This window comes from Populus euphratica, unplaced genomic scaffold (assembly GCF_000495115.2).
Source record: "Populus euphratica unplaced genomic scaffold, PopEup_1.0 scaffold1.1, whole genome shotgun sequence".
Lineage (NCBI taxonomy): Eukaryota > Viridiplantae > Streptophyta > Magnoliopsida > Malpighiales > Salicaceae > Populus > Populus euphratica.
The window spans coordinates 2,145,102-2,171,831 of NW_011499845.1; the positions used below are offsets into that span (position 1 = coordinate 2,145,102).

The 26,730-nt window shown below is 33.2% G+C and overlaps 3 protein-coding genes across 6 annotated transcripts; 2 read left to right on the forward strand and 1 right to left on the reverse strand.

The window, feature by feature from the left end:
• The first annotated feature begins 1,725 nt into the window (after positions 1 to 1,725).
• LOC105109879 (autophagy-like protein) lies at positions 1,726 to 9,307 on the forward strand. 3 transcript variants are annotated; one of them, XR_839380.1, is made up of 12 exons: positions 1,726 to 2,070; positions 2,982 to 3,024; positions 3,647 to 3,700; positions 4,275 to 4,338; positions 5,123 to 5,179; positions 5,399 to 5,505; positions 5,626 to 5,664; positions 6,121 to 6,206; positions 6,341 to 6,419; positions 7,269 to 7,316; positions 7,916 to 8,194; positions 8,854 to 9,307. XR_839380.1 is itself a non-coding variant. In XM_011004776.1 (11 exons), the coding sequence occupies exons 1-11, from the start codon at positions 1,877 to 1,879 to the stop codon at positions 7,994 to 7,996; spliced, it is 852 nt and encodes a 283-aa protein (XP_011003078.1). In that variant the 5' UTR covers positions 1,726 to 1,876; the 3' UTR covers positions 7,997 to 8,313. The 3 variants fall into 3 exon arrangements, 2 of the variants coding, with proteins under 2 accessions (XP_011003078.1, XP_011003184.1); XM_011004776.1 differs by lacking the exon at positions 8,854 to 9,307 and having other exon boundaries at positions 7,916 to 8,313; XM_011004882.1 differs by lacking the exons at positions 6,341 to 6,419; positions 8,854 to 9,307 and having other exon boundaries at positions 7,916 to 7,940.
• Positions 9,308 to 11,503: 2,196 nt separating this feature from the next.
• On the forward strand, positions 11,504 to 14,920 carry LOC105110051 (protein trichome birefringence-like 33). Its single transcript, XM_011004989.1, has 6 exons — positions 11,504 to 11,865; positions 12,009 to 12,225; positions 13,416 to 13,587; positions 13,697 to 13,896; positions 13,984 to 14,142; positions 14,343 to 14,920. The coding sequence occupies exons 1-6, from the start codon at positions 11,595 to 11,597 to the stop codon at positions 14,680 to 14,682; spliced, it is 1,359 nt and encodes a 452-aa protein (XP_011003291.1). The 5' UTR covers positions 11,504 to 11,594; the 3' UTR covers positions 14,683 to 14,920.
• Positions 14,921 to 20,570: 5,650 nt separating this feature from the next.
• LOC105110129 (abscisic acid receptor PYL4-like) lies at positions 20,571 to 21,678 on the reverse strand. 2 transcript variants are annotated; one of them, XM_011005176.1, is made up of 2 exons: positions 20,809 to 21,678; positions 20,571 to 20,773 (listed from the first exon to the last, which is right to left on the reverse strand). In XM_011005176.1, exon 1 carries the CDS (start codon positions 21,580 to 21,582, stop codon positions 20,866 to 20,868), a length of 717 nt encoding a protein of 238 aa, XP_011003478.1. In that variant the 5' UTR covers positions 21,583 to 21,678; the 3' UTR covers positions 20,571 to 20,773; positions 20,809 to 20,865. The 2 variants fall into 2 exon arrangements, with proteins under 2 accessions (XP_011003478.1, XP_011003404.1); XM_011005102.1 differs by having other exon boundaries at positions 20,580 to 20,780; positions 20,816 to 21,678.
• Between the last annotated feature and the right edge of the window lie 5,052 nt (positions 21,679 to 26,730).

The window sequence follows — 26,730 nt, forward strand, 5'->3', positions numbered from 1 at the left end:
TAATAATTTGCTTGCTGAAACTTGAGATTTGATACACACATTTTATGAAGTTACCACATTCATATTTATTTTTTGTTTCATTGTTAGATAATATCTTTCAACATTTAATTTTATTTTTTATCATGATATTTAATTGATTGAGAATTGATCATTGTGTGTTTCTTTCTTGTTTTTATTTTTATCGATTATTCCAATATGTTGCTCATAATCACAAGGCTAGTAGGTCAATCTTATGTAATATAAGTTTTTTGTTTTTTGTTTTTTTTTTTATCTTATTATGTAATATTATATTATTTAATAATTAAATTTTATGATGTTATTTAGTTTGCTTTTAACAAGATTAATCCAATATCATGATCAAATTGTGTATTGGGTGTACTAATCCCAATAGACTAGAGTCGAGATTTTTTTTACCTTTTTTTTACTGGTTTTTTTTAGTTTATTTATTATTATTGTATTTTTTTACTCATCTTTATATATCAACTAAGCTCATTAAACCCAATCGAGTCAATGACCCCACTTTAGTCTTTTTTAAAATAAAAAAAATGCTTGCATAATCCTAGCACATCTTTTTTTTTTTACATTAAAAAAAATTAGGTCGGTCAATGACATCCGAGCAGCCTATAAAATGCAAAGCTAAGATTTCAAAGGTGTTCGAGATTAAGTTTTGACTTACTTTTTATTAAAATTTAATTTTTTTAGTATTTTTGGATTAATTTTATATGTCCTTGTCAAAAATAATTTTTTAAAAATAATATTTTTTGATATATTTTTAAGTAATAAATACTTTAAAAACAAAAGGCCACCACATTTCCAAATATCTTAAAGTTAAAAAGAAAAAAAAGAAGAAAAATAGGGATTTTATGAATTATTGAAACTAGTAGCATTGTAATTCTTTAAAGTTAGTAGCAATATAACGTACAAGAAATTTCTTGATAGTTAGTTTTGATTTAACTGTTTAAGATTTATGTTATCTAATCAATAAATAATAAAAATTATTAATATTTTAATTCTTAAGAGTATAACTTAATTGGTTAAGTATCGAATTTACTTTTTAAAAATTATCCGTTCGAGTTTCATAAATCTTAAATTTACATAATGATCAACTTTGGGGCTCATAGAATTAACTGAAATGCGTGAAAACTGATTTGAATTGATTTGAATATGCATGTTAATCTGAAAAAAATTATTATTATTATTTTTATAAAAAAAACCAAAACCATTAATTTCAAAATTAACATATTCAAGGCCCTTAAATAGAAGGGTTGCTTCACTTTACATGTATATGAGATATTCATGAACATGATTCCACGTATTAAAATTATACTTCCTTTTCCAATCAGATTTTAAGTAGGTTATTGTATCCAAATAAATGAATTCAGAAAATATGCTATTCTGATGACCTCTTCTTGAAATGAAAGGAGGAAATTTTACGACCAGTCGTTCCAGCTAGTTTTCCAAAAGAATAATTACCCAAGCTCGAGGTGAGCTGAAATCAATTTCGAGATAAAAACATATCTGAGCTGAATCGCGAGTTTTAACTTATCGTAAACACGAGATAACTTTCAGCTCTGGGACATAAAAATATAAAGACTGGGCTAGAATTGCAGGCCTTTCTGAGGTCTGGATTGCTTTAAATATGGGCCCACATTGCCCTCTGTTTCCAAGATGGGCTTTGACCCATTTCCATGAATTAATTGACTATCAACAACGACAGACTGGCATATTTTCCCTGCTAGCCAGGATCGACCGCGACTCAGGAAACGAGGAAGGATCCTTGTGCACTTCTATCGCTCTCTTTTCTGGCAATTTCTCCCCGCTCTTACCTGCCGTACCTCAACAGCATTAAAAAGCAAAGCAGGAAAAGAAGAGAGATATGAAAATAACCATAAGTTTCTTCATATCTCTGAGATACTACTTTCTAATCATTGCCCTTCTACACCGAGTCGGGTCCCTCGACCCAATTTCTGCAGTCTGCGAGCTTAGTTTCGTTGTTAGAGACAAGGTTTATAGATTCAACTTAGTTTCTCCGCTCCCGAATTTTCCTCACGGTGTCCTCAGCGAAGATGGGTATTCATTTGCCGTCTCTCTTTCTTGATCTGGGTTTTTCCTATCTTCATTGAATTTTCTCTTATTGCTTCTGTTTTCACCGTACCGTGCTTGCTTCACTTTGATGGCATTCCCATTTCACTGTTCAATTAGATACTGTTGTCTTGCTTAATTTCGTGTTAAAATAGCTCGGCATAATAATAATGTAAATTAGGTGAAATAATGATTTTCTTTTCTTTACATTATCACTTCTATACCCCTGGTTTAAAATGTTGATGATTTTGTAATGGAAAGTGGAAAGAGTCGAGCATTAGTGGGATTTTTAATTGAGTAGAACTAGGCTAGTAGGAGACAATACTGTGGAGATGTATGTAGGAAACGTGGAAACACGACAAAGATTGGATAAAAAGTAAAGTTGCAGCCATAAGGAAGTGAATGTGCCACTTATGTGATGATAAATTGAAAGACAGCCATGTGATATGATTTCGTCATGTATTCATGTAGACTTTGAATTTGCTGGTACAAGAAGTGATTTTATCCATGGAGAGAATAAGGATAGAGCAAAGTGGGGCCAATGAATTTTTTATGAGCGTGGAAGGGAGACTTAGTTAAATTGAGCTGTTGTTTAAGGCCAAGAATGAGAATAATAAACTTGGAATGTTTGATTTATGTTTAAAATAATAAACATGGAATGTTTGATTTATATTTAATTTATGTGAAGGGTTTATCAGAAATGAACATAGCAAACATTAAAAATCGATTTGTATGCATGTGTATGCATGATTTTTCCATATCAAATCCAGCATAGAATCATTGCTGGACCATGTCACATGTATTGCAAGATTCAGGGAATCCTGATTTTATCAAATAGGGATGGATTCTGATGGAGATCTATAACTTCTATTCTTTTTTGGTTGGTGTGACTGATATAGGTTTTATAAGGTAGCAGTGAACGAGACTGTGCTCTGGTTTCAGGTTGGCTCCATCAGGTTACACTTTATTTACTCGTTTTCTAAGTGATCTTTGTTATTTGTGTAAGCAGTATGCTTACCTGTTTATCAGATGCGGTGCAACCTCAAAAACAAACACACACTTAGCTAACTCCACATTAGAACTTCCACAATATCATGTAAAGAATAACCACATTCCAGGATTGTTATTTATGAATCTGACTTGCAAATTATAAAGTTGATGCCTTTTAAATTCGGAAACAAGATCTTGCTGATTCAAGTTCAACAATTTATTACCTAATTAGAAAACCCAGCAATATGGTTCCATGCCACAAATGCTGCATATTCATTAAGGTTCTTTTATGAATCTTTTCTTGCAATAACAATCTTGATTCTGAATCATTTCCACTGTTTGAGAGCTGGTATTTTGTATGGAATCAAAATCTTGTAGATTGAAATTCATCAATATACTCGATCTGATGAAAAATTGAAACCAATGCTATGGTTAGAGGTGTTGAACTCGAACAGGAAGATTTGCTATTAATTTTCTATTTTTTTTTCCAGTAATGATCCCTCTACATGAAATTACAGCTGAATTATCCCAGTTGATTTTCCATTGATTTTTTCTTCTTGGTTTCATGGAGCAGCTCTGTGATGGAATGATTTTTAATCATGATGCCCCTAGATGTGTTGACTGCCTGGTAAATTCCTCTCATCAAGATTATTTATAGTTTATATATATATATATTTGGGAGCTGGAAGTTCTCAATGATGAGTCATCAAAGGAATATTGTTACGGCATTGACATGAGATGGACTCAGAATCAGCACAAGTCAAACATTCCCATTGTATGCATCTGATTCATCTTCATTTAGTTTGGCATATCCTCGTCATATGGAATTGGAGTTGTCACTGCATGTTTATCTTGTCAATCTACCCTTAAGGATAAAATCATTGTCTACAATATTGGGTTAGAGAACATGTGATATGCTCTCTAGGTAGACCATATAGAGATGTTCCAGTGGATTGTTGAAACATATCATTAAAGTCAGGTGGCATTTGTTCATCCACTGCAGCAGAAGTTTGCTGGCATTTTTCATCAATGAAGAATTGGGTGGAGAACCATCAGATTCCATGTGCTCTCGTTCAATCCTTTATGTTTAGGATGCCTGCTAATGTGCTCAATCACGTACTCTGTTAGCCAAGAAGCAGATATTCTATTTGCCATCAGAGTTACAAAAGGTTTTTTATTTGACTGTCTTTTGGTTACTGCAGGACTGCGGGGGGGCATCGCGTTGTGGCTTGGAATGCAGTGCTCTCATGGCAAGGAATATTGAAGGTAAACAATGTTAAAGAGTTTATATATGTTTGATATTTTAGTTGCACCATACTTGCATTTATACCTAAACCCTACTGATGTACTTTAAAGTTTTTCTTTTCAAATATCGGGTTTCCCCAATATCTGAGTCTGTTTTGAAAATAAGCATTAAGTATGATTAACTCAGTTATTAAAAAAATATGGTTTCTTAAATATTGCAGATCCTTATCTAATATGTTGTTTTATTAACTGATAAGGCTTTTTAGTGCCATCTTATTTGTAACTAGTTAGTGTAAATTAATATTATACATTCAAATGCACCAGGTCTAAAAGGTGTTAATTCAATTCGGAATGTGAAGAATTTGCATCCCTATGCTACAAAGACAAATAGTATTGTTTCCTCGTGACTTAAATGAACATCATGTCCTTAACTAAATCATTTCTCACAAGTTACAAAATGAGATAGCTATATGTACACAACATGTGCATCATCATTAATGTTGGCAGAGCATTGTATGTGTTTCAACTGAGTAGTAATAATCTTGTTGAACTAGTTTTCACCACTCATTTAGACATGTCACAGCTTCTAAATTAATTATAAATTTCAATCACAGAGGTAATATTGCCATCATTATCCAAAATATTTCTTTGCCATTTCAATTGTCTGAATATTATATTGCCATGTAATAAATCAGAATGACGAGGAAATGTCTCCCTAGCTCTATTATTTTAGTCTTAGAGACAACCATTCTTGAAACATGTTAAACTAGACCCAGGTTATGATTAGATCCTGACATGTTTGCAGGTTATGATGTATGCACCACTATTGGAAAAGTCACTAGCACTAGCACTAACATTATTGGTAAGATAATTATCTTTTCCTTTTTCTATACATAATACAAGTGTTATATCTATTTAATTCTTTATGCGTGGGTCTCCAATATGGGTTGGTTATGGCAGCATGGGTGTGCTAACCCTTTATGATCCTGTGGCTTATGAGATTCCTTCCCCTAATTTCACCTCTACCTTTTTAAATTATTGATTATGCTAGTGCTTTGGCCTATACGCATCAATGTTGCAGATAATCAAAATCCCCACAAGGGTGTGATTGTCAAGATGACAAGCAGCGGATCAAAGCATAATTGTTCACTCTCTGTCTCTGTCATCTGTGATTCAAATAGAGTTAATGTGAGGGAGTTTTCCTTGAATCTTTCCCTCCAAACTTTCTTATTGTACCACATTAATTTTGCTGGAGCTGTTAATACCTGATCTGCACCCTTTGACTTCATCTATCATTCTGTTTCACAGGGGCCACACTCACTGGAGAAACTAGGGACTTGTGATTATGTGAGTTACTGAATACATCATTTATAAGTTAAAGTGGTTGTGGTTTATGATTAGTTAGTGACACAGTGTTCTCTGGGAATTGTTAGACGCAACTGATATGTGCTGTGAATGACATGCTTATTATGCATACAGACTAGGTCCAGAATTATGAAGCCTTCAAGTGTTACTCTTTATGGTGGTACTTATTTCATTATTTCTCTGAATCCTGTAAATCATGCAAGTGAGATTTATAGAGAATCCATGTGCTGGATCTTATAAATTACTTCTTCTGCTTCTTTGCTTATCTACTGGATATGGATCTTTTGGTCACATCATAGTTTGTGTTATTAGCAAAGGTGCCCGCTGTCATTTTTCTTCTGTGCAGTCAACTTTATGTTTCGGACATTGAAAATGCTGGTGGATATGCTTTAATTTGCATTTCAGTATTTCAGGCTTCTAATTTTCTCTTTCTGACAGGCCGCAGTGCTACAGCACCCTTCTGGTTGTGCCACGATCAATGGTCATGGAAAAGGATGGGGCTGGTTTGGTACCTTGATGATCACGTAAGGGTTTCCTTTTCTTCTTCTTTTTTTTCCCCTCCTCTTATGAATGCCATTCATTTGGTGACTCTTTGAGTTTTGAAGAAGCTGTTATGCTTATCTGATTCCTTTTCTTTTTTTTTTTTTATAAATTTCAGTGTCTTTTGTCTTTTTGGAGGTTATTTATTGGCGGGTGCAGTTTATCGACATTTCTACCTTGGAGTTCATGGGTTAGATGTATGTTTCATCTCATAGCTGTTATTCTGATTGTCTGAACTGTTTAGATGGCTATTAGCAGCAATATTGTCCAGTTAGTAACTTCATCCCAGTAATGCAACTTTTACAGTGCTTTAAATCATCTGACTTTAGGGATCCACATTGTCTCTGCTGTGGGATAAGAGTTCCTTATTGTGGGCTAATATGAGATCTAGGATGTCTTCTTAGGCTATGATCATTATATGATTTCAATATTGTTAGCCAAATGCTGCCACATTTTTTTAAACAAGCCCGACTTTGCTTTTCAATATAGTGGCTTCTGTTCCCCAGTAGGCCAAAGGATGGTGGCATGATCTAGATTTTATGATACATAAATCTGAGCTGCTAGAACTTGTAAAGCTAACATAAGAAGTAAAATCAAACTTTTCTGGATTCAGACATCAGAAGTTCTATCTCGTTCTCCCTTGATTATCCTTTTCTTTTGTCCTCTTTTTGGCTATGATTTTGTTAATTGGTTTCTACCTTATGATGCAATTCTATCTTAGTCTATTAGGATGTAATTCTGGGGGTATTAGTACAATTTCCTAAATGCTTCTTTTCTAGGGTTTCTTGTGTGATTGCAGAAATGTCTTTCTTGTAGCAGTAGGGTTGTCATGCTTGATTTGGGGTGATGGATCTCAATTTTACTTGGTGTCCAAATTTCTTTTCCTCTCTTTCAGCACCAAACAGCTAAGGAATGCATGAGAAGCAAATAGCAAAGCATGTTCATTGTTGTAGGAAAGACATCATTCATGAGATGAACCTCCTGCCACCAATCAGTCACACAGGCAGTTGTAAATTTAACTGATTTTGTTTTCCTTCTTTCATCAGATGATTCCAAACTTGGATTTCTGGACCAGGCTACCTCACAGAACACAGGTATTCCTTTTATGTGCTGTGTTTCCTTGGTTAGTGATGTGGCGTTACTATCCGCTGACGTTACTATCATGTACCTATCTTGCAAATGTTTTAGCTGATTTTTCCCCATAAAGTATTTGCCCATGGAGGAACAGAATTCATGCCTAGTTTCAACTGGTTTTCTTGCACACTTAGAGTGGAACATATCTCTAAAGATTGAGTTCTCTCAATTGTCCAAGTCTTTTGTTTGGTTCCATGGGGTATTTCTTTTTAGAATGGATCCCATGGGATACTTACTAACCCAACTATGAATAGAAGTGGTTAGATGATTTATGGGATTTTGACACATTTCGGTTGTCTTAAGAGATGGTTTCTAAGGTTCACCAATGTGTCACTGGAAAAGAACAAAAAAATCTGCTTTAAAGTTCCTGAAGTTGAAGTCTGGTGTGGTGGTGGTCTACTTTGAAGTGAGCGTATGATAGATGCCTGCATAGTTCACAGTATATAATTGCTGCTCAGAAAGATCTAACTGCTAGCTAATTTACCAATTATAGAAATGTTGAATACAGACATCTGAAAACAATATAACAATATTATGTTTTTTTGCTTCTCACTTGCAGGGCTTTTTTGCATCTTTGGTACGGAGATTTAGAGGACCTACTGAAGGTTATCGAAACTCCTATTCTCCTGTCAACTTTTGAAGATCTGGGACTTGATTTACGATTTTGTAGTGATGAGGCTCGAATTTGCGTATGAACCTCGCGCAAGTAAATCCGACCACACTGATGGTTCCATCTTAGAAAAGCTACTGGTGGTCAAGTCTGAAATGTATGCTTGAAGTAGGGTTTGAAAACCCTTTTGCACAACCATCCTGTTCACGATTACACCACAATATCCAGGTTTCATGTTTCCTCATTTTTTTTCATTGATGATATTCAATAGATTGTAATCTCTTTGACATGACAATATAAAGTATTATCATTCATTTTCTTTTATGTGACGTGTTGAAGTTTCTTTCCTTTCCTTTTTGATATTAGATTATGCATTTTTGTATTACACCCCCACATTCCACTAACACCTTTAGCGCCCTCATGTGCCTGTTCCTTCATTTCTTTATTCTCTCATTCATAGCATTCAAATGTTTATCATTGCATCTCAAATTCAATTAGGTCTATCCTGCAATTCCCTTTTTTTCTCAAAGCATTCTAATTTTTTCATAGCCCTGATAAGTAAGCTCTCAGCCATTATGAGGTGCTCCAAAATGCTACACCTCAAACTCTGCCTGCTTCAAGCACACATTCCTTCCCACTCCAATCTTAGATCACTCCTGCCGAAGCAAAATTTGCAATGGTATTTATTTTTTCATTTTTTTCCTCTCAAAAACATGATGAATCTTTTCCAGGCAGCAGGTAATTTAAGTGAGTTCTAAAACTTGTTTTCTTCCGAACTCGGGTTTTGCACAAAAGGAAGTTTGTGAAAGATAGAACAGGTGTGTAGATAATGTTGTCTGAGAACTTGATATGAGTGTTAAAGAGTGTGTGATTGAAACATGGGACAGGAGCAGATGGAACCTGTGAGGTGAGCAGATGGAACCTGCAAGCTTGGTTAGTTTTGCCTAAAGATAGTGGGATGTCTAAAACAATCTACAGCAAATTATCAAAGTGTTTTGACGAGGCAAAAAGAGGTTGATATAATCAGAGAATTAATTTATTTACTTTGGAAACTGGCCTATTTTATAGCTATTAGAAGCACTTTATTTAATGTTTTATTAAGCGATGGAATATAAAGTTTCATTACATCTATATTTGGCCTAGTAAAGGGTAAAAAGAGGCAGAAAGGAAATGCATAAAGGATTGGAAATCACAGATAGCTGATGGTTGTGCATGAGAAAATCTAGTGATGCCATGGAATTGTTGAGAAAAAAAAATCGAGATGATAAAGACATGAGAAGCCTTCAGCTGTTTCTGACTCATGTTATAATCTGAATGTTCGCATTTGAAGTGACGTTCTTGAGTATTCTACTTGGCATGATTACTTCCATTTGCATCTGAACTCACTAATACCCAACTATGATCTCGGAAGGTTTCCTGCTTTCCTACTCAGCGGTTTGTATATGAAGCTATTCAATTTGTGTGTCGCTAATTCAGCAAAGACAATGCCATTTTTTTATTAAAAAAATGGTGAATGGCATCATTCTTTGGTGAACATAAGGAATCTTGCAAAAGGTATTAAAATTGTACCAGATAGAAGTGCAAAAAAACGGAGAGCCATGGACTGATGAAAACATGGTACTCGAGTAGTATGGAAGCCTCGAGGGTTTATGTGATATCATTTTGAATCATGGCTCTAAGGTTTAACCCAACTTTAATTCGATGTGCAAACGATGGAGATTTTATTAGGCCCGTGACTCGTGTTAATTAGTTTACACCAAAAATCGGAAAATATTAGCTGATATAATTTACTCGTGTTTGCTTGCCGTTGAGAAAATGAAGCGCGTCTATGTGTCTCAGGTTACCGCCACACAACTGTTTTTAGGCTTGTTTCGTCAAAAATCTTAATTGAAATTGGGGTCCATGGAAACTAATTCGAGAGCACCTTCATCATTCGAAAAAAGAAGTTACAGCCAGGTCACGTATCATAAATAATCTATAAAATGTCAGTATTTCTTTTCTATTTCATCATTTGAATACTTCTTCATGTTTAAATTAAACCACAAGCTTATTCTATACTAATTTCCCAAAGTCGACGGCACAACAAGAACGAATAGACAGCTAATAAACAACAAGGGCGGAGAGGATCATTAGGTAGGTAACAATTTTTTTAATTCTACTATTAGTTAATCCGTCGCCATTGTATATTTCCTAAAGTCTGCGTAATTGCAGCTATTATGTAGCTTGTATGACATGGACTGAAGGGGAACTTGAAGTATTATACAAGATAAATAAATAAATGGCCAACCACTTGAAGCAGAAATGTCACCAAATGCTCACCTAGAACTCTCGAATAAAGAATTGCAACTCCTCCTCATCTTCTCTTGATCGTATTGTTATAGTTGTGAATGAATCGTTTGTGTATTTAAAATGTCAAGTCTACCATGAAAAGTGAAGACAATTATGTGCTAGCCATCTCTCACTGATCTTAACGTACAAGTTAAGAAATTATCATTGCTTCCTCTATCAATCATGCAATGCCCACAAGGGCCAACTCAGAAATTATCATCGCCCCTTCCCAGGAGGGCTTGGTCTTCTCTCCTCTTGTGCTCTTGAGTTTTGACTCTCATTTCGGGTGCCTCTTTGCAACACGCTAGGCCCCAGATGATGTGGACGTGAAAACCAGGATATTAGATGAAAATGATTAGCTACAGTGAGCAAATTAGATATTAAAAATCTCGGACAATTTTCAGTTTTTATCAGATACTGCTGTAATCTGTGTGGAGATGGCTGGATGTCTACATTTCCAGAATCTTCCAGGAGCTGATTTTGCATCATTTTTTTGGACGAGGAGGGGAAAAAAGCTTCTTCTTTTCTATGTCTACAAGTTGTTGTTTTTTTCCCTTTCCAGAAGATCATTGCTCTGGTGAGCTAATTCTAATCATCCAAACAAGTCAAATAAAACATCGTGGATACAATACTAAAAAGGTACACAAATCACATGCACGTTAGTTGGTCAGGGGTTCGGTGAAATTGCAAATTGTAAGGTCGTAGGCCAGAACAAACAACGTGTTCCGTGATGTTATATTTTTAGAATTTCTTTTTCCTTATATATATATATATATATATATGCATAAGGTTTTGTTAAACTCCACGCCAAGAAATCAATGGTTGTATAAATAATTACACGTAGTTGATTAAAATGATTAATTTGGCAGCATAAAAACGATTTATTTTGACATTGAACTTCCTTTAAAATTGCCAGAAAGATAAGGCAAAGGATAGAGAACCAGAATTGTATTTTTTTTCTGTTCCTCCACATATCATAACCGTTGTGTTTTTTTTTTTCCCCTCGATTTATCATGTATATAGTTATAAAAAAACATTGTATCATCCTCGAATAGCAATCCACCTAATGACGTCAATCATGCATTTGAACAAGACAATTGTATTCGCATTCAATAATGTGTGGGAATTAGCAATCTACCATGCATCTTAAATTAATATATTAATGAGTATCAATTGTATATATTAAGAAGAAGAAGAAGGAAGAGAGAGAGAGAGAGAGAGCTGTGTCGTCTTGTATTCGAACCGTACCCAAAAAAAAACAAAAAAACAAGAAGGTTATCACGACACATAAAAAAACAACATGAGTATTTCCTTTCCTTATTGCTCCAAACCTACATGGTTCCTATATAACACCATGAACATTAATAAATGTAATCTCAAACTAACAAATATGAAGCAACCGTTCACTGCTTCCTCTTCTTCTTCATCTCTAATCAGAAAGGCCCGTCTCTCTCCTTACCTCTTCACTTTATTAGCCTTCATTGTCTTTGTTGCCATCCTTTACGGCGAGGACTTCGTGTGCCTCGTTGGCCAGCTTGACCCCAACGTGGACCGGCTAGCAACCATAACCGGTGAGTTGAGTCCATCGGTGGATATCAAATTTTAACTCTCTTTATTCATATATAATTTCTTCTTTTTAAAAAGAAAAAAAATGTTTTCGTGTAAAAATGTGTGGTTTACTGAGATGGCCGTTCATGTCATGTTTTGGGGTTAGAGAAGAGGTGGGAGAAGCTACCTTTCTCGATAGGGAAGACCCCAGATGGGTGTGACTTGTTTAGTGGGAGGTGGGTGTGGGACGATTCAACTCGGCCTCTTTACGAAGAATCGGAGTGTCCGTACATACAGCCACAGTTGACATGTCAAGAGCATGGCAGGCCCGACAAGGATTATCAATACTGGAGATGGCAACCTCATGGCTGTGATCTTCCCAGGTAATTTAAACTTACCAAATTAGCTAAATTGGATTGTAATCTTACAGTTTGAGCAAATTAAGTTTTAATTAAAATCATACCGATGCCAGCATTCTTATTTTAAGTTGTAGTTAGATGTTATGATAATGCCATAGAGCTAGAATCTTGCGTGGCTATTATATTCTTTCCTAACTGTGAAAAGGTTATATTTATCAACTTCTACATACTTATAAAGAAAAAGAGATCGGTTGTTTTTTTTTTTTGGGTTTTTTAATTAATCAGTTAGGTGCTCAGCTAGCTAGCAAATTAAAATAGACCTTTCCATTTTATAAGACGAAATCTAATTAACAATACATGGAGTAAATATTTTAATTTTGAATGGAACAAATTAATTAAGTGATTGCTAAATGGTCCAATGTTAACGAGTTTTAGGATTCCAACCATCTAATTGGTTGGCTTGACTCCAAAAGATGCTGGCCAACCCGATCACTTATGCATAAGAGAATTATATATCAAGCAGCCCCATAATTTTTTTTAATATTATTTCTTGGGTGGAAGTAGCTCTATTGAATCGTGAATTATTCGAAAACCAGGCAACAATTTCTACAAAACACACAGTTGGGGGGGGTTGTTGGAAACCACGATCGATGGATGAGGAAGTTTTTTATTTTTATTTTTTAAAAATGTTATTTAGTATTGTGGTTGTATTATATTTAAAAAATATAATTTTTAATAATTTTTAATGTATTTTTAGATTGTTTTGATTGGTGAATGTAATTTTTTTTAAAAAAAATATTATTATGATATATTTCTTAATAAAAAATATTTTAAAAAATATTTTTTATTATAATTCCCGTGAAATATTAAAGATAGCTCGAGTGTTTAAGCTGTACTTCTTCTTCTTTTTTCTTGCTGTTTTTGCTTTGATCTGAACATCTATATTTATTAGAAGAGATTAAAAAAATCACTAGAATTTTTATCTTATTACTATACAAAGTCTTATTTATACAGACCCATTTAGTTAATTTATTCAATCAATATTTACCAAAATAAGAAAAAAAAACATGTGATGTAAATGAACGAGGCTTAACCACGTCAATCAATCTCATAGTCTTTATTTTTATGTATAAATATATTGAAATTAAAGATGTGCAGTTAATATAACTGTGGCATGTAAATGACAGTGCTTTTGTCGCATGTATACTGTGCAGTTTTAATGCCACGTTGATGCTTGAGACCTTACGAGGAAAAAGAATGATGTTTGTTGGCGATTCCTTAAATCGAGGACAATTTGTCTCCATGGTCTGTCTTCTTCACAGACTCATCCCTGAAGGCAAAAAATCCATGGAAACGTTCGATTCTTTAACGGTCTTCACTGCCAAGGTGACAATAATTGATTTTCTCCTATAATTTTAATTGGCTTCACTATGCTTTAAGCAAGATTAAAATGTGTCGTAAACACAGAAAAGTAACCTTGTTCATGATTGTACAGGAATACAATGCAACAATTGAGTTCTATTGGGCACCATTTCTCCTTGAATCAAACTCGGATAATGCCATCGTTCATAGAATATCAGATAGAATTGTGAGGAAAGGCTCGATCAATAAACATGGCAAAAATTGGAAAGGCGTTGATATTATTGTCTTCAATACTTACCTGTGGTGGATGACTGGCCTCAAGATGAAAGTCTTGTAAATACTTTTGACTCTTAACTTGTCACACAGCTTTTGATTTTCGTTAGCTTGAAAAATCAAGGTATAACAGCTTATGTTTTTCAGGCAAGGTTCTTTTGAAGATGAAACGAAAGATATCGTAGAGCTGTCAACTGAGGATGCCTATCGTATGGCAATGAAAAGCATGTTGAGATGGGCGAGAAAGAATATGGACCGCAAGAAAACAAGGGTCTTTTTCACTAGCATGTCACCTTCTCATGGCAAGTGAGTAGACTGTGTCCCATTTGATCATGTAATTTCCAAAAAAAAAAAAACATGGATGTTGCAGATTAACGAACCAAAAAGGACCAAAGATCTAAGAAGCAGAACAGAATTACATAAACAGAAAGGGAGATAGTTGCAAATATTTAGGTGTCTAAGTTTATTTAAACAGGGGATTAACTAACAAATGATGTGCTTGTCAGGAGCATAGACTGGGGAGGCGAAGCGGGTCTTAACTGTTTCAATGAAACGACCTTGATAAACAATGCCACGTACTGGGGATCGGATTGCAGGAAAAGCATAATGCAAGTAATTGGAGAGGTGTTTAGGAAATCAAAATTCCCCATCACATTTCTTAACATCACACAACTCTCAAATTACCGCAAAGATGCGCACACCTCAATACACAAGAAGCAATGGAATCCCCTGACTCCTGAGCAAATTGCTAATCCAGTCAGCTATGCAGATTGTGTGCACTGGTGTTTGCCAGGCCTTCAAGATACCTGGAACGAACTCTTATTTGCCAAGCTGTTCTATCCTTAACATCCATCCACTCGCAAGTGAAACATCTTGCTTATTTCAAGTGGGAATTGATGTTGGTGCAGAGGTGTGATTTTCTTTGGAAATTGTGGTGCATGGGAAAATGCGAACAGGATGAGGAAATTGTAAAGAGATTAAAGATGACCATGTGTAAAATACTGTTGCTGAAGAAAATTCACGAGAAAATTGAATTGATTTGTTCCGGTTGCAAAATCAAATTCTAGTTGCATTGAATTTATTATACTTCGGGAATTACACTTTACCTTTTGAAACTGCAGTAAACGTAGATTCGCAGCATGATCCATCATTGATCATCCCTAAAAGTATGCCTCTTGGCCCAGCCCGCACGAGGCTTCTCCTATCTCACCGAGCATTCATGATTCAACCTTCCCGGTCCCACGTCGATCAACCACTTTTAGCGACAACACAAACTAGCCCAGTGGCCTGGACACAAGACATCATTGACTCCACTGTAAGGACCATCTCCATTTCGAAAGCATTTTTCATTCCTACCCTTCTGTAATCTTCACTCGACACTGAGAATTGGATTTGATCATTAACAATCATGTTCTATATCTTACCATTAACGATTTGAATTGAATGGGATAAAGAAATGATTTTTAAGTTGTCATACTAGAAGTAAATAAAATAATGTTTATTTCTTCTGAATTTAAGAAAGATATGAAATATAAAGAAAAGAATATGAGAGGATCTGGATAACTAAAATAGTCCCCACTCCTATTCAAGTGTTCTTTAAAACATCCGATAAAACTGAAACATTGTAGAAAAATGTAACATGGTTCCTGCACAAAGATGACGCAAGAATTGAGAAATTGTCCTCAACTTTTTTTAACACCCCTGTCATTCTTTTTCTCCAAAACGCAGAAAATAAAATCTTACGTCAGGTTAATCAACCTGGAAATTCCTTTCTTTGATCCTCTTCACTGTGATAGATGATTTGATGAACTTAGTTCTGTGATCTGTAGTCATGAAGAGTGTTGCTAGCTTGTGTAATTGGAACATTTAGGCGAAATTCTTCAAATTGCCCTTATTTTAGCAATTTATATGGATAATCAATACAGTGGAATGAATCTACGGGGAGCGGTATGGCCCTGGCCCCTCGAGGATGAAACCATATGATATAATTTTAAACAATTTCAATTTCATCTCTGAAAAATAAATAAAGAACTATCCCCTCCAGTAAAAAAAATTCCCAGCGTAATTGATCCTTGACAACTGAAAGTTTGATCCGTCCCCCATTTGGAGGTGCGATGCAGCTGGCCTCTTTCCTTTGGAAGAACTCAACATGATCTATCAATTTTGACCCAAGAAAACTGGAAAGTGAAAAGACATGTAATCAATCCTCGTTTTTAATTTTATGGGTTAAGAGCTTGAGGCAGTGCTTGCTGAGCAACAATTAATGCTGGACCTCAACTTGATTGTGGGCCTATCCCAGAACACATCTGTTCAATCCGATAATCTTTTTCCAAATGTGAAAGATATTGTTTTTAGAAGAACACATCTGTTCAATCCGATAATCTTGTTCCAAATGTGAAAGATATTGTTTTTAAATTACTGAAAATATATTAAAATAATATATTTTTTATTTTTTATTTTTTAAAATTTATTTTTTGATGTTTTACATAAAAAATAATATTTTATATTTTTTTAAAATTTATTTTTTGATGTTTTCCATAAAAAATTAAACAAAAAAAATTAAAATTCAATGAAAAACTAGTTCTTCTTACATCCTTTTATTAGCAAAATTTGTTGGATGGATAAAACTGGGCCTGGATTATGTTTAACAAGGCCTTCTTTCATCCTTTCAAAAAACATTTGGGGCATTATCATCTGACAATTTTTTTTTTTTTATATTCTAATACCATATTAAATAATTATTTTAATTTTAAATTCTAAAATTTTAAATAAAATTTATATTATTTCCTAATACGAATTAATCTAAACTAAACTTGCTTTATTTCTCTCCAAGACATGTTACTTTCTATGCCTCGTTAATTTTGTTTGAGCAGCCAGCCATTAGTACATCAAAATAATTTAAAAACACGAAAAAAAATATTATTTTGAAGTAAATACAAAAATAAAAAATTTAAATTTTTTTTTAAAATACTTTCAAATTATTTAATATATTTTTAAATAAAAAAATATTTTAAAAAATAATTACTTCCATAAAATCAAGTGATTTGAAGTTAAAAATATAACAAAAACAGATAAAAATTCAGATAAACATACTAAAAAAATAATTATAGTGATGTATGTGTGATAACAATTACTTTTTTAATTTATTTTTATTTAAAAATATATTAAAATAATTTTTTTTTAATTTTCCAAAGCTACTAAAAAATTTAAAATAAAAAATAATTTAAAAAAAGTCATGCCACGCGGCAATAATAAACAGGAACTAAAAAGATTATAATTAGGATGTACACGGGTGCCTTTGATTTGTTCGTGACGTGAACAGGCTAGTGCTGCTGGGGTTCAATAAAGGCATGCTTGCAATTGAGGTTCTGGTTTAGTGGTGGAAGGGGTTTGTTCCCTTCCTCTGCATCTAGGTTCGAATTTTATTATGCACGTTTGTTATTCTCGTGGTGCCTTACCTGCTCATTGAACTTGCAGGATGTTCAGTGGGCCGTGGGGATTAGTCGTGGTGCGCGTAAGCTGGCCCGGACACCCCACGTAAATAAAAAAATAAAAAAAATAAAGGCCTGCTTGCCCACTTGCATACCAACTTGCCGAACAAATAAGAGAGCAGACAACATTTGTACATAGAGAGGGAAAATAAAAGGTAGCAAAAACTACAAGTTGCCTCCGCATCCAATAAAATGTTTTGTATAATTAAAATCAACTTGGTACAGCACCTGTTGATTCCCCAATCGCAAAGGACAGTTCTCCAACTTTGTATCCAAGCTCTCCATCCAAAACATGAGCGATTCGAGAACTCCTAGCTAGGGTTTTTTCAACAAGAGCACAGGTTGAAATGTTGAGATTTCTTTGCAATTTCTAGCTTGAATGGATGAGAACTTTCAAAGAAAAAATAAATACCACTGCCAAGTCCTTACTGTATATATATTTTTTAAAATTAGCAAAGTTTTTTAATTTTTTTTTATCAGAATATCACTATTTAGAAAAAAATTCAATAAAAAAACACAATTATACCTTAGCACACTACAAAAATGTGACATTTACTGAATGTTAATATTCTTAAACGCGACAAGATAGTTAGTCATATTTAGAATAGTAATATTTAATAAAGATCATGTTTCTGAAGCATTATAAGATAATATTTCTGGCTCAACCAATCATCAGTTAGATCTAGTTATATGAACTGGTTGATCATCTTAGACAAACTATAATTTAATGAATATTTTACACCAAATATGTTTCATGATTCAAGATATATATTTTTTGTTCAACTTATATACTTTGATCAAAATCTTAAAAAGATATTGTTCATACAATAGTTGTTTTTTATTTTTCAATATCAATGATGTAATCGGGCTTGCGATAACAAGTAATTTTGAACAAACAGATTTGAGCATGCTTTAATTAAATGAGGATCTATTCTAGATAGATTATGTAGATAGGCCAACAAATGTATTTATGGACCAATAAAACACGTTTAGACTTAAGGAAAGATTTAGTCGCACCAGACCAAAAAAACTGCTAAAAAATGCTATAACTTTTTTATTTGACGGTTAGATCGCACTTGAATTTTATCAGGAGTTTCTAAAGATATTTTTTCCTATAATAGTTACTGTGTCACTACACGAACCGTTAAATCTTTATATATCAAAAACTTTGTTAAGACCTCCTCATCCCAGCGATCTTGACATTTTCCTTATTATTTTTTAAACCGATCAACTGGTTTTACTGATCATTAGAAACTAGTTAACTGGTTGAGCCATATAATTAGAGTTTCACTTTGTTACGCTTCAGAAGAATAACAAGGTAAATCATGCCCTTCATTAAAACTTTTTGCTCCTACGTTAATTTGTTAATCGTTTTGATTTTGGAGTTTTTTTTAGTACTTTAACACTTGGAAAAATAGATAAAATAACATAGCACATGAAAATATATAGCAAGGTAGCATTTAGTCAACAAATATGATGAGACTCATTCATTTTCGAACGACTTGTGTGACATATTCCGGTCATTGCTAGTGACATTTTTTTATATTGTTAGATTCTTCTCGTCGAGATCTTTTCAACAATACTAATGTTGTCATTATCAGAACTTTGGTGTGGCTTCGAGTTTTTTCTTTGGTTTCATTATTTTCCCCTCTCCTCTCTCTTCCTTATAACTCTTGAAAAGAAACAAGCAAGAAAAATGTAAAATAAAAGATCTTGAAGGCATATTAAAATTCTAATAATGACATTACCAATATCATTGAAAACACCTTGATGAGATGAATTCTACAACATTAAAAAATATTATCAACTATAATTAGAGTGTGTTATCCAGACTATTTGAAGAAAAATAAGTTTAGACACATTTGAAAGGCTCGTAGCACTCTGGCCATCATTTCTAATGTTTCTTGGTGTTATTGGATTCATTTCATAGATATATTTTTAACTATAATAATAGTGCCATCATCAAATTATCTATGTATCTAAAAAGTTTTTTATTTCTCCTTTTCTTTTTATTATATATTGAATAAATCTACTATTAGAATTAAAAAGAGTCATGTATAATATTTATAATTTTAAATTTTTTTATACTATATTGTTTTATTGGTTTCTTTAAAGTACTAAAGTACGAAAATACTCTTTGATTTTTGTGAACTAATTTCCTAATTTGTCCCAGCAAACTGTAAGGAGCCCTGCGGCTAGCATGTATACTAATTACGCTGATTACCAAATCAATTGTTGACAGTGTATTCTCGGCTCCAGGATCAAGAATTGAGAAAAAGGAACATTGTCGTACATCATACTTTTACATCCCAATTACAACTAGGCAACTAGCTATCCTTTGCATCTCCTTGTCGTTGAAATAAAGCATGCTAAATCATCAACGTGAAGCAAATATAAAGTTGGAAACCACCTTTAAGTCTTTAACACCTTGAACACTGTTTGCAAGTGTGCCAAACGAACCTATTAAAAAAGATTATTTAAAAATTATTTTTCATATATTTAATTTTTTTAATATAATGATATTAAAAATAATTTTTAAAATAATATATATATATATATATATATATAAATGGTTTAGATATACCAAATCTGTTTAGAAGTATAGTTAAAAGATTACTATTTATATTTATATTTTAATATATTAAAATAATATCTTTTATTTTTATATGTAAATGATAAAAAATCAATAAAAAAATTAATTTAAAACTAAAAAATTTCAAAAAATTTAAATGCAATGCCAAAGGTGTCTGTGTATTAGACTGTAATTATGGCTGCAGCACGAGATCCATAGTTCGACGTTTCTGTTTATCATCGGGTTGGCATACGTTCCAGTGAGCAATTATTTGCATTTTGGTAAATTGCTAGTAGCTAGCTAGCTAATAAATCAATGGTGCCCAGCAGAAATTCACTCATAATTTTTTTTCAAAAAACACATGAGAGTTAGACTCATTGAGCAATGCTTATATACCATTGCCATGAGAGCGAAGATATCTTAAATAATTTCTTATTCATAATTATCACACACAAAACATATAGAAATGTATTCTGTTAATTACTAATTAATAGACAGCTTGGTGATTTTATTTTATATGTCCAAGGAAATATTCGTACAAACTGGGGTTGATACGAACATAGACCCAACGCTCTTAACATTACAGAATATTTCTTGAAAGAAAGAAAACAAATACAAAGGGAAAAATCGAAAGATCAAGTAAACTAGTGACTACTATACTCGCACAACTATTGATCTTCTTTAGTTCCCAGAAGAATAAAAATATTTAATTTCAGTGGCTCAAATAACGAGATAACAAAAATTAAGGGGCATTTCAAAGGCCATACAACTTTTCCTGACTCACCGTGATTATGTGCTCATGGAGTAGCAGTGGTTATCTCGAAAGGAAACAAAGTTGACATGTACAGAATCAAAAGATACCATCGCCCACCGATCTGTGAAATTTCTGGCGAGGGCATCGATCAAGATTCCATGGTGATCATCAATCTATCCAAATCGGGACAAAGACTCGATCAATACAGATACTCACGATGTTACTGATGTCTGGTTATTCCGTGCCTTCTTCTCAGCAATCTGAGCCAAGGATTGTAAATTGCACCGTACAATTGTGTCGACAAAACTACACGTGTCCTCTTTGGTATTGCCAGGGGGTACATCCACAACGTATGATTCGACGACAACTGTCCCATTCCCATTGGGCGATGCGTGAAGCGTGGTCACAGACCTGTAATTATTTAGCCTGTGAACGCCACCGACCACACTGAAGCTCAAAACATGTTGTTCATCGTCAAGAATTTCAAGCCTCTCCGTGCTTGATGCTGCAGGGAGGCCAGACACCACGTGAACCTCCCTGAGGGAGCCAACGTTCCCGTCTCCGTCGATGACATGGCAGCTCTTGACGAAATGTTTGTAAGCTTGAGGGTTATCAAAACGACGGACGACAGACCAAACGGTGGGAACTGGTGCATTGATGGTCTGAACCACCACGGAGCAACACTGGTTGGGCCCCGGAGTGCGTGTGTGGTGGCAAGAAACGTAGTCTGGTACCGGAGTGTCCCATGCCAGTGGGACCCTCCATGTGTTCACGGTGGTTTGTGGTTGTTTATAGCCAGTACGGGTAGTTGTGGTGCTGGTGGCTGCTGCTCTTTGGAGCTGTATTGATGCAGGCATCTTAAACCTTTTGACTATCTTTTTTCGGTGATCGGTTAGGCTTAAGATACATTCATGGAGATATATATGCATAGCTAGAGAAGGAAATTGTTGTCCACTTGGATTAGTTTGATGTTTTATGGAAGAGATTTAGTTTGGTATGAGAAATATTTTAAGGGTGATATTACCAAGCAGGCTATGCAAGTTGATACTCAACTTGCAACTTCTTTGGACTTAATTTGGGTAGATTATTCCATTATTTAATTTAAAACTACTATAATGCCATTTTGTTCATGTCATTTGCTAGGTAGGTGACTGGTACATATATATACGTACACACTATAGTTTTTGAATTTCAAGCTTGCTAATTGCCATGCTAGTGCACAACCCGCTATTCTATTTCAAAAAACATTTTTTAAAAAATGTTTTTTCAATGAAATTACAGTGGAGTTTCAATCCCTTTATCAAACCAAGCCCTGATCTATAGATGGGTGATAAAGATTGTAAACTCCTAGGTGCCTTGCTATAAGACTACAATCCCAAGATTTGGCATGCGTGTGTGTGTGTCTATGTATATATGTGGGGAATTAAAGTGATCCATACTTAGCTTGTCTTGTTCATCGAACTGGGGGTTTCACGATCTTTTTAGTTAGATATTTCGTTTAATTAGATATGATTCTTCAAGAGAAACATTCAGCTCATATATATACAGACGTACATTGTATTGTCAGGGATTAAGTGATCCATATTAGATTGTATTGTCAAGATTTAACACGGTAAATGAACAAATAATCTTGAAAAATCTTAGTCAATAAATTTTAGTGAAATTTAAAATCATCTAAAAAACTCTATTCTACATTGATTTTTTTTTATATATAGTATTGATGAAAATATTTTTTTATTGTATGGTGAAATCCAAAACCATCTAAAGAACTTTATCCTAATATTTTTTAAGAAATCTTAGTTAATATATTTTGTCAGCCCGTAAAAGATCTTGTAAAAAAATAATCTGATGAATTTTTCCAATATTTTTTCAACAAATCCTAAACAAGTTTTTTAAAGTCAAAAGGTATTTGTTTTATGACCATAATATTCAAGTTTTGTTATGAAATTATTCTTTGCTAGGTTAAATCTAGCTTGGATTTGGTTTATGAAAATTATTTCTTTCAATCTAACACGCTATTTAATTTATCCAGCCCATAAAAGAAAAAATCTAATCAATTTTTTCAATATCTTTTCAATAGATCGTAAACAAATTTTTTAAAGTAAAAAAACATTTGTTTTATGACCACAATATTCAAGTTTTGTTATAGATTTACAGGAATAAATAAACGCTTGTAATGTGAAAATTAGTTCTTGTTAATATTATAATTAATTTTTTAACTTTTCAACTGTTTCAATAATATAAATTGTTATAATTTATTTTTAATAACAATAAAAATTTTATTATTTAAATAATTTCAATAAATAAATGAATTTTTTTATTTTAATTTAAACATAAATCTACTATTTAATTAGTATGCGTATTAGAATCTTTATATATATATATATATATATATATATATATAATCTGTGTTGATAGCATGATTATATATATGACATGTATTGTTTTGTCTAATTAATTTAATTAATGCTTATTTCTTACTTGCACAGCCCACTTACTGGAATTTGTTTTTTTTCATAAAACGGCACCCTACTTGAATAGTAGAAGCCTTTTTCTTTGCAAATCTTGATATTTTTATTTTATCTTTTTTACTATTATCACTTTTTTAATATTATTAACATTACCATAAAATCTATCAACATTATCACAAATATTATTTTCAAAGCCGTTACAAAAAAATTACTTATACCCTCGCTATTATCATATTATCACAGATCATTTCTGTCATCTTATTATTACTCACTACCATTGTCATTATTTATTAATAAAGTTATGACTTATGATCATTATAAATTCAGTATTGATATAATTATTTTATAACTTTTAACATTGTATCAATAATTATTATAAGCCATTAGTACTATGAATATTGTTGTTGTGATTTCATCATTTAATTGTCATTATTAGATTATTGATATTTTTTAATTAATAATATGTTTTCATGTTTGTTAGATTAGGTATGTACGAAAAGACCTAGTTAAATAAACACGCAGATAACTTTTATAAAATAAGAATTAACAAATATAAAATATTTTTGGTTTTCTGAAAATAGAAAATAAAAAATGGTATCAAGTGGGCTCTTATCGATAACCCATACGGCAACATGGAGAACGGATTTCTCGAAAATCTTCGACTCGTTGACAGTTACATGTTCAATTTTTATTATCCATTTGAAAATGAAATTGTTTACCGTTGCATACAAGACATGATCAAGTTGGTCCCAGATCTGCTGTGGTGATCAGATTGATCACCTATCGCTGTAGATTTTATTAAATCCGCTTATTTATTTTATGGACACTAACAACAAAAAATTAACATGCATTTACTTATATATATATATATATATATATATATATATATGTAGAAATTGAAGGATTTGGGGCTTTGAGTATTATTCAACAAATTATTTTCGGAGCACAAATTACCAAACTTGTTCCACAATCAAAGCCAGGTATGAATTAAAACTATGTAAGAGGGGAACCTATATTTGCAAATTTTTAGGGAAGGGTTGAAAAAGTACCAAAGGTCCAAAATTATATTTATAAATGCACGGGAAATCTTGAAAAAAAATTCAAACTTAATTTGGATGAAAAAGCCTCCTATATTTGGCTACTGATCAGAGTCATTCATCACTAACCATATCGAAGCTGCAACTGTAATAATTCACTTTTATACCAAGCGAGGTCCTTGTAAAAATTCACTGCCTATAAATAGATGCTACCGGTTTAAATCAAGTAAAATTTCAAATAAAAGAGAGATATCTCTAGTGAGATGCCGCTTCTGAAAATTCTTACGAAATGTTTGTATACATTATCCTCCTAGGAAATTTTAGAGGTAGAATTGTGACAAAGTGGTGTTTGTCGCAGCTTTATGTTTCTATTTTTAGAAGTTTTTTACAATAATTTCAGCTTAAAAAATATTAAATTAATGCTTTTTTTAGTATTTTATGATGATTTTGATATTATAATATTAAAAATAAAAAAATGTAAAAAGTATTTTAATACATTTCTTTTTATAAATATCATTCATCAATATACATAGCACCCATAATTCTCATACCCAGCTGGCGTGTGCCTGCAACTAGATTGATATTTCGTCATCCTAGTCGTCATCCACGACAAAAAAGTTCTTCGCCGTCGTCGAATAAGAATTTCCGTTTTCAAAGTACAATTAAGTTGAATGCAACTCGGCAACAAATCTGAATTTTAGTTTGAATTCAAAAGCAGAAAAGACGCGCCGGAAAATAAATTATATGCTTCGGAAAGGAACCCAAACTGGTTGTTTGTTTTTCGAAAATAAATTACTGGTAAGGAACGGGAAAGCGTGTTATACAGCTACTCCTACATCAATCGATTTTGCTCACAAACAATTAGATACCAATTAACGTTATGCATGAAGCATTGCTGTATGTATCTTGCCTAAATAACAGAGTAATTAAGAAAATGTAGGTAAAATGAAGGCAGCTGATCAGAGGACTGAAGCAAACTGTGTTGTTTTGATGACACGGTGAGGTGAATAATGAGGTCTGTTTATTTTTCTGTGACATTAAATGCATGTCATGGGTGTATACAATATATTAACACACTGCACGTACAGGAGACTAATTTTCTGCCGAGAGAGCGGCAAAGAAGAAAGGGAAACCAGACGAGAAAGGAAGTTCAAGGAATTTTGTTTTATCGTGCACAAAATACTCTTGAACACCCTTATTGTAAATACCTGAAATAACTGAAATCATGAAAAAAAAAACAAAAATTGTTTTTTCACTACCTTAACTGATATGACATCAATGAAATAACTGAAATCATGAAAAAAAAAAAAAAATTGTTTTTTCACTACCTTAAATGATATGACATCAAACCTTAGCGGCCAAGATAAACACATATGTCAAAGGCGTGTTAATTTTAAAAGCTTAACCGTTAATCCTATAATTAATTATTATGTCAGCTTTTTTAATATTGTCATTGAAAATGCAACTTTGGAATTTTAGTATTAGCAATTATTTGCTACGAGGGACACGATATTTAACTGACAGGATTGGTCACTGGAATTCTCCGTAGGTTAAAGAGCAACACTGTCTCGAGATCTGGGAGCTTATTACATAATTTCAACCACCGACTAGACGCTATTGCCGTCATTTATTATAGACATTTATGTGGGATTTTTACACTGTGATTTTTAAAAACACTTTTTTAAGGGCAATTCCAAGCTACGAAGCTGTTAGTGGATGATACATTTATGTGAAGCTTCTAGAAAAATGGGACAAGTGGATCGAGTTCGGGGGTAGCTATTTATTTTCCATTAATTAATAAATCTATTTACTGCAATTATTTTCGCCGGCTATGCGCAGGGGTATTTCGATAACTTCGGCCATCCAACTTGGGGATTTATATAGTTCCATTATCAATTTAATCATCTTTCTACTCCAGTGGCTAGCTAGTTGAGGTATTACCGTGTAGTTTAATCTTCGGACAACTTTCTATCTCCACTTTGTTGTCCTTTCCCCCTTATTTCTTTCCCATTCGTACCAACTTCCATTAATCAACTCGATTGTTTTCAAGTCGGGACCAGCTCTTCGGTTTATGGAAGACAGGAAAAGAACGACAACAACGACTTTGCGCTCTCACTGGAAGACCTTAAGTTTAAAGTTTCCATGTAATCGAGCCTTAATTAAAGCTAGATGCTTTCCAACTGACCGCCCTTGCCAGCGATTGGGTGATAGCTTACAACTCCCACTGATAGCGTTATGTACAGTACTGTTGACCCCAAAAAAGGAATGATCATCGATAAGTGGACGGCATTAGAATATTGAGAGCATGTTTGAAATAACTTGAAAGGTCGATTTTTAATTCTGAGCTGTTATTCATTTTTCTTAAAAAAATATTTAATTATAAAAATAAATTAAAAATAACTCTTCTGGAAAATAAATGTGGCATGGGTTACTATAAATAAGTTATAAGGTTAGAATTTGTAATTTAACTTTATAATAATTTTTTAAGTCTATAACCAGTGGTTTTCTACCTAGTTGAAGGGTGTTCGACTTTGCGATTTAAATATTTCATTTGCTTTAAATTTAAGGG

Bases quoted from the DNA above. Each gene is read 5' to 3' on its own strand.
- LOC105109879 (XM_011004776.1), top strand. From the start codon at position 1,877: ATGAAAATAACCATAAGTTTCTTCATATCTCTGAGATACTACTTTCTA. The intron at 2,071-2,981 runs GTATTCATTTGC...TGACTGATATAG, and splicing joins GGTGTCCTCAGCGAAGATGG to GTTTTATAAGGTAGCAGTGA. The intron at 6,207-6,340 runs GTAAGGGTTTCC...TATAAATTTCAG, and splicing joins TTTGGTACCTTGATGATCAC to TGTCTTTTGTCTTTTTGGAG.
- LOC105110051 (XM_011004989.1), top strand. From the start codon at position 11,595: ATGAGTATTTCCTTTCCTTATTGCTCCAAACCTACATGGTTCCTATAT. The intron at 13,897-13,983 runs GTAAATACTTTT...TATGTTTTTCAG, and splicing joins GGCCTCAAGATGAAAGTCTT to GCAAGGTTCTTTTGAAGATG. The intron at 14,143-14,342 runs GTGAGTAGACTG...TGTGCTTGTCAG, and splicing joins ATGTCACCTTCTCATGGCAA to GAGCATAGACTGGGGAGGCG.
- LOC105110129 (XM_011005176.1), bottom strand. From the start codon at position 21,582: ATGCATATATATCTCCATGAATGTATCTTAAGCCTAACCGATCACCGA.